This window comes from Balaenoptera acutorostrata, chromosome 20, assembly GCF_949987535.1.
Source record: "Balaenoptera acutorostrata chromosome 20, mBalAcu1.1, whole genome shotgun sequence".
Taxonomy (NCBI): Eukaryota; Metazoa; Chordata; class Mammalia; order Artiodactyla; family Balaenopteridae; genus Balaenoptera; species Balaenoptera acutorostrata.
In genome coordinates, this window is record NC_080083.1 from 49,878,031 (window position 1) to 49,885,855 (window position 7,825).

Sequence of the window (7,825 nt, forward strand, 5' to 3'; positions counted from 1 at the left end):
AAAGTCAAATAACAGACTGGGGAAAACGTCTGTAACAAATATGACAAAAGATTAATATCTTTTTTAATTCTCAGGCAGATCACTAAGAAAAACACAAATGGCCTAAGTGGTAACTAGGACAAGACCAAACAAGGCAACAAAGAGAAATATAATTAGTAAACAGATAGGAAAATATTCAACTTCACAAGAAAATGTTAAATACTATATGCCATGAAGTTAGCGAACATTTTAAAAAACAAGAGCCAATTCTTGTAATAGAATATTAAGAGGGACACATTTATTCAATGCTGCTCTAAACAGGCACAATTCTTTTAGGAAACAGTCTGACGAAAAATTAATCAAGAACCTAAAAAGTTCCACACCCTTTAATGCAACAGCACTCTCTCTATGGAAATTTCCTAAGAAAACAATCCCTTAAAAAAAAAAAAATATCCATACCAAGGTGTTTACAAATTATCTATAATAACAGAATTTGGAAATAAAAGTTAAAACAAGAAAAAAATATGAACAATGGTTGTTGTATAGCATTCTCTTAACTGGTTATCCTAAAATCAGTCTTCGTGGTTCCCATTCCAGTCCATCCTTCCTATTGCCCAAAGATTAACCTTTCTAAACATCAAATATATCGAAGCTTAAAATCCTTCAATGGTTCCCACTACCTTAAAAAAAAAAAATCAAACTTCTTGACAAAATATAACAAGGTCCTAAAATGGGTTGGTCCCTGTCTACAAGCCTCACCTCTTGCCACTCACACCCAGTGCATCAGCCATAAAAAACACGTATAAAACTACACAGAATTACTTCTATGTCTCCAGCATTCGTTCAAAATAAAATTCCAAAAGGCTCTTAATGCATGCTGAAACAGGATTCTGCCTTCATGGAGCTTACAGCATAGACAACAAATGCCCTTCATTGAGTTAGGTCTGATGCTAGAGGAAGAGCCTCTTAGTCACAGAGGAAAGGTCAACACAGGTCAAGGAAAGATCTGTGGATAAGGGTACCTTGAGCTGAGCCTTAAGAGATAAGCAAGTATCTCAGGGGACAAGGGTAATTCCAAATAAGTGAAATTATTTTATTTTCCACACAAAATCCTGTAAGTTTGTAACAGGCTTTCTAGACAGACAACTTGAGTTCTGACATGTACTTAACCTCTCAGAGTTTCTCCTACCTCTTAAAGTTATTATGAGAATTAAAAGTAATAACAGATGTAAACTTAATACAGTGTCTGGCACTTAATAAGCATTCAGTACATGTCCCTCATACAGAAACACCTAACAATGTTGATTACAACAGTGTATTTCAAGGGTTCAGCTTTCTTAGAGCAAAGAAAGTAACAGTAAACAAAAAGAAAGGCAAAGAGAGAAAAAGCAGTAAGAACAGGGTTAAACATGTCACCATACAGCCAGAGTCAAACGGTTCTCTCTACATACCATGATGATATCCTTGTACTACACATTACAACAGCACAATAACTTATATTCATAATGATACTGAATCATAAATAAAACATTAAGTTCTGTTAAGTATGGTCTATTTGAAAGGAGTAGGGCATATTACATCTTTAAAAGCCTTCAAAATCTTTAAAAGACATCAAAAATAACTAAAATTAAAACCTTGCATGGCTAAAGCATGGATCTTCATTTACCTTGAAACGTTGAGTTATATACTAAATATGCTAAATTACATGCTAAATAAATGACATGTTAGTATGTTGTGATAGTTACAGTTCAACCAACAGGAAAAAAGTAGAATCCATGATCAAGCGCGCACACACACACACATACACACACACACTCTCTTTACTCACCAATGAAAACCAAATACATGAAGCACCTAGGCAGGTTCAGCCCCCTGCCTGAAGGTTAGACTAGAAGAGAGAAACTTAAGAGAAAAGGAAGGAGCTAAGCCACATTGACTTCCTCCTCAGAAACCAAGAAAAAAAAAATGAGCTGGGGACATTCAAATCACTAACACCCCTAGAACAAGTCATTATGATGTACAGGCACATTCCCACTTAGAAAACTGCGAGGTATAATCAAGTTGTAATTTTTAAAGGCTTGCATCAATAAAATATGCAGTAAAACAATACTAAGATACCAGCATATCTAAAGTGAGACTTTTAAAGGTAATTTTCCTTTAGCTATAGACAAGGTTAACCTCATTACTGCTTAGGGTTTTATAAATTAATAACATGAGAAGCACTGTACGAAAACATTTAAATTACAAAAAGTTCTGCAATAAATGTTCTGGAGAAGTAATCTGTTATCTCTCCATATCTAAGAATTTTAAATATTAGAAATTATACTGCTTTTTCCAGTCTTTGGTTTTCAAAAACAGTAATATAAAAAATTACCCCCAATTTTTTTTACCATCAAAGAATATCTTCTATCCAAACCATCATAAGAAAAGCCTATTCATAAGTATAATGTATACAAACTTTACATTTTATAATCAATTTGCTCTACAAATACTAGTTGAAATTGATAGCTTTACCATACAGCCCATTTTAATGATCAAGTGTTAATGTGTCATAAAAAATAGAAATAGTTTGACAGACCAAATCAGATTTTAACCACCAATGACCTGAGGAATCTCAAATTGGGGATTAAATTAGCCCTTCCTTATTTGCATCAACAAATACTAAACAGTTTGCTAGTTGACTGTGGTCTCAGGAATAACATGTGGAAAAGTTTAATATCTGTTGTGGGCAGAGATCTCATGGTTCAAATATTTCTCCTTCAGTTTGTATGTATGTGTGAGAGTGTGTGTATGAGAGTGTGTGTGTGTATGTATGTGTGTGACAGACAGACACCATGCAAGAGTTGTTCACGTCTTTCAGTAAAGGGGCAACTCTACATTAAGGATATAATTGAGTAACTACAATTCATAAGGTACCTGGGAATCAAAGACCATCTATAAATTTAAAATACTATTATGGTATTAACTTAAAGCAAAGAACAATTACTTTAAATCATCTTACAGCCCAAGTGTATTGTAAACCAAATAAAAAATCACTACGGGATCTGGTTTTTTTTTTCTTTAATTTTCCTCTCTTATGGAACCCGAATCTAAATGAACTGTTAAACACTTAGTCTAAAGGTATGCCAAACATTTCTTAAGGTCTTAACAAAGAATCAACTTTTTTTTTTTAAACAAAACGAGGCCTAGGTTAAATATTTTATTTGGCTTCTCAAGATGGACTGAAAAGTTGGGCACCAGCTCCAGACCAATTCCTGGACGCACATCAAACACAGCCCTGTCATTTATCCAGTCAGTCAAAACAATCTTTTCCATCTAACTCTTTAATGTTTATGTCCTAAAAAGCTGCTAATTGAATCCAGCTCTTGAAATCTATGTGTTAAAATCTATACCATCTAATCTGTAAATGAACAAAAATGAAAAAATACATGTTAACTTTCCTGGCAAAACAGAAGAGAATCCACCATACGTAACCAAAATGGAGAGGGCGATGTTTTTAATATTTGAATAGTTTTCTCTTAAAATATGACAGACACAAATTCCCAATGGTTTTAAGAAATTGAGAGTATCTCAAACTGTTTTTACAATTAAGGGGACACAGTGTATTTAAAATTCCTCAGAAAAATCTAAAAATACAAAATCACTCTACAAATTTAGTCCAGTATTTTTTTGGAGGGATAGGGAATAAGTGTAATCTTTTCTCCTAACTTTACTCGTGAATTTTTATAATGTATCATATTCAGTAAGGAAACCACAGATAAACACTTTAAGATCTGTTGAGTCACACTAAAAACCTCAAACTCATTTTATCTGCAGAAAATCAAAATCCCTGTTTTCTCCCTCATGTTCTTATTGTGTATACAGCCTAGAAGGAATTAAGTGGCCACCAGCCTATTTCTGATACTTTTTGCACACCTGGAATCACAGGTTCTTTCCACCATCACTGACACAGGACTGACTCCAGAGAGGACCAGATAGAGTAGATAAACTCTAAAGCAACAAAGATCCCTTATAAAGGTTTCCATTGCTTGGTAAGAAAATAAGGAAACTGAATGGGGGGAAGTAGGGGAGACAGGCATCTCCCAATCCAGGTTTTCCATTAAGAACCACTCAGTTAATGATTCTTTGCAATCTTCCCTAAGGAAAGTAAAACTGTCATGAAAGTAATATATTTTAAAAACTGCAGCCAACATACAGTCAGGCTAAATTCTCAAATACCTAATTCACTGCAAGTTTTTATCTCGCAAGTTCAGCCAGTGGACTGGGATGTGACACACAAGCATTCAATTACAAAATTAGTCCATATAAATCTCAAAGTCTAGTGGAGGCAAACATAATTACAGTTTATTCTTACACGCGCACCCACACACGCATACACACACAGATTCTCTAAGGAAAGCCACCTTTCTCACCACACATCTGAATATCAACGTGGACAATTAAGAATGAATACTGAAACTAGGATAAGTACACTGGTTTCCATTACACTTTTCAAACCCCAAATAATTTTTCCTTATAATGAGGTAACACGACCATGTAAGAATATCAAAAATGGCACACTGTAAGCAAAACGTACCTGTAACGTTAAAGATTTCATGCACTTGGAATCTTAAAACACTTTGTAAGAAAAGCCTGCTATCTAGCAACCCCTCCAGACATTCTTTTCCATTTAGAAAAGGGAAGGGGAGGAGAGTGGGGAGAGAGAGAAAACTTCGCTTAAAGTCTGTCTGCGTACATACTTAGAAATGGACCCCAAAAAATGTGTTTTTAAAGCAGGTCTAGAGTTAGCAGTGAGACACATGTTCTGCGGCCTACAAGGAACAACCCCAAACACGCTACCCTACAATCAAACACTTCCAAAACACAGAGGGTACAATGAGCCCGAGTCGTCGGATCAGGCAGACACACCGGAAAAGTCAACCTCAGTCTCCTTCCCTCTCAAAGCCGTGCGTTTCAGGTGTGTGGCACCGGCTGCTGTGGCTGGCAGCAGAGAGGGAAGGTTCTGCACGCGGGCACAAGTGGGCGAACAAGTTACCAACCAGGGAACACACACACACACACACACACACCCTCCCGTTAAGCGCTCCATCTTTAAGGAGTGTTTACTGCGCGCAGTCAGCAGCCGGATTCAATAATCCCCGCCACAGGAGCTCCTCATCCCCTCCACGACCCCACCTGGGCAGTAGCCCAAGGGCTGCTTCCCGACACCCCGGGAGAGAACCGTGCTTCTCGGTCCAGGCTTTTCGACCTCAAATCCGCCAGGAATTCCAACCGGGGGACCACCCCCCCCAACAAAAGACCCCCGAATCACCCTTGGCTTTTGTAAGAATTTCCAAACAAGGCAGAGTGGTTTGCAATTACTCTCCCTGAACTAGGCCTTCCCACGTTCCCGACTCTCCACTCACCATTGATCGCGACCCTGGCCCTTCTCAAGGCCACAGGCACCCCCCCCCCCACCCGCCGGCTCGGCCACCCCGCAGCCGCCCCGGCCCGGCTCCCGCCGCCCGCCCAACCCCCTCACCTGTCAGGCGCAGCTTGACGGGCCCGTTCCTCCGGCCCCCGGGGTTAGACATGTCCCCGGCGGCGGGGGCGGCGGCGAGGCTGCGGCCGCGGCGCGGGGCCCGGGGCCGGCGGGCGGCGGGCGGGGCGGGGGCGACGGCGAGGCGCGGCGCAGTCACCACAGCGGCCGGGGCTGGGGCCCGAGCAGCCTGCGCCGCGGCCGCCACGGCCGGAGGGTCCCGGATGTGCCGAGCGTCGTCGCCATGAGCCGCGGAGGGAGCGGGACGCCGAGCTCCCCCCTCCTCCCACTTCTCCTTCCTCGGCCCGGGACGCACAACAAAGCGGCAGCCGCGGCCGGCGGCGCCGCCTCCGCCCGCTCCCGCGCCCCCACTGCCTCCACGCAGCCGCCTCCGCCTTTCCCTCCTCTCGGCACGGCAAGGCCCAGGAGCCGACGGGGCCGGTCGGTTGAGGCGGGCGGTGCTCGGCGGCGCCGGAGCAGGACTCGGGGCTCGGCCGCTTCCTCCTCCACCCGCCCTCTTGTCTAAGGGAACCGGGTCTTGGGGCCGCCGCCGCCGCCACTCATCGGCTCCGGGGGCGGGGAGGAGACGGGGGGGCGGGACCGACGGGGGCGGGGCCGGAGGGCGGGGCGGGGCCGGAGGGCGGGGCCTGGGCAGGCGCGCGCAGGGTGCCCCGGGCGCTGGGGCGCCAGGCCCGGGTTCGGCCTGGGCGCGGCGGTCTGGGCTGGTGTGTCCTGCTGTCCCATGCAGGAACTTGAGGAAGGAGCGGGCAAAGCAGCAGAGTGGCGGCGCCGAGGTCTGTGGTGCCAGGAGGGCCTAGTGTTCAGCCCGCTTAAGGGAGAGCTTTTGTCAGTGCAATGCAGACCGCTTTTATTAGACGCCCACAGCGTGCAGGGTTGAGAGGCTGGGGCGAGCAAAGTTATAACCGAATCCGCTGCGCTCCGGATTGAGCGTCGCTGGGGTGAGGGAAGAGACACTTCCCTTACCGAGGGTTCCAGCAAATCCCCCGGGGTGCTTTGCTCCTGGTATCGTAGTTGCCACCACCATCCAGGACTCACCTGGTGAACGAGATCAGGTTACCGGCCTGCTTGGGCTCTTTTTTTCAGCTGTAGCTCAAGGATAGGAGGATAATAATGCCTGCAAGGATAATTAACAAGATAAGCCTTCGAGAGCAATGTATGAAAAGCTCTTCGTACAGTACTGTATTTCGTTATCTCAGGAGGGAAAAAATAGAAAATGAAATAAAAATAAGTGTACCTTACCCTTTGACCCTGTAATCGCACTGTTAGGAATTTATTCTTGATATGATAGTACAGATGTTCTTTGCAAACTTCGGTTAATAACAAAAGGAGGATGAGCTAACAGCCTAATGGCGAATTACATGAACAGCATGGGTTTTAATGCCGCCATTTAAATGGCAATTATGAAGACCATATAATATGGAAGAGTTAACAAATAATCAAGTTTAAAAGCAGAATAAAAAGTTGTATGTATGCATGCAAACGTATGCATGGGGGATTTTTTGTGTGCTTTGTTAGTTTTGCTTAAGCCTACTACTATTGCAATTTTAAATGTTTAATAAAGTCTGATATATTTTAATCCTAAGTCAGTGTCAGTCATTTCTTTTAATTCATCAGTGATGTCATTTTATTCTCCAGATCAAGTTACCTCCAAGAACATCTCATCAGTCTGGATACAGCCCTACAATTAAAGTGATCCAAAAATTATATAAAGTTCTGGAAGTTAGACTAGAAATTCAGGGGACGGTGCTAGAAATTCATTCAACAAATACTGAGTGCCCACTATGTGCAAAGCAGTGAACAAGTTCCTTTAGAAATGCTTCTTTGTGCTACAGAAGCTCTGAAGATACACTAATCAATTTCAACAATAGTTGTGATCACAATTTAAACGACTAGATGTATAATGGCAATAAAACTTAGCAAACTGATGTATACATACGCATTTGCCTCATTCTAATGGCACCCACTGTTCCCAGCCACCCACTAACACAATTTGTAGCTTTGTATTAGGTAACAGAAGTTAGGATTTCAGAACACAATGGAGGAGCTGTGGAGATTGCCTGTTGTGAAGTTTAAAGCAGTACATTCAAATATGTAAGTGACAGTTCAGAAAAATGTATACATGCTTAATATGCAGAGGAGGATTTGTTTACACTTGCCTGCATGTAAGTTTAAATCTCATTGTTTAAAAAAAAGATTCAGATAGGAATACTTTAGGGACTTCCCTGGTGGCCCAGCAGTGGTTAAGAATCCGCCTGCCAATGCAGGGGACACGGGTTCGAGCCCTGGTCAGGGAAGATCCCACATGCC

At 42.7% G+C, this 7,825-nt stretch overlaps 1 protein-coding gene across 2 annotated transcripts in view; it reads right to left on the bottom strand.

Moving 5' to 3' along the window:
* The window catches only part of SMURF2 (SMAD specific E3 ubiquitin protein ligase 2), a 122,330-nt gene extending 116,267 nt beyond the window's left edge, over positions 1-6,063 (bottom strand). For both annotated transcript variants that reach the window (XM_057535547.1, XM_057535546.1), the window contains exon 1: positions 5,501-6,063. In XM_057535547.1, coding sequence (XP_057391530.1) covers positions 5,501-5,552 — 52 coding nt within the window. In that variant the 5' untranslated portion in view covers positions 5,553-6,063. The remainder of the gene's footprint in view (positions 1-5,500) is intronic.
* Positions 6,064-7,825: the final 1,762 nt, after the last annotated feature.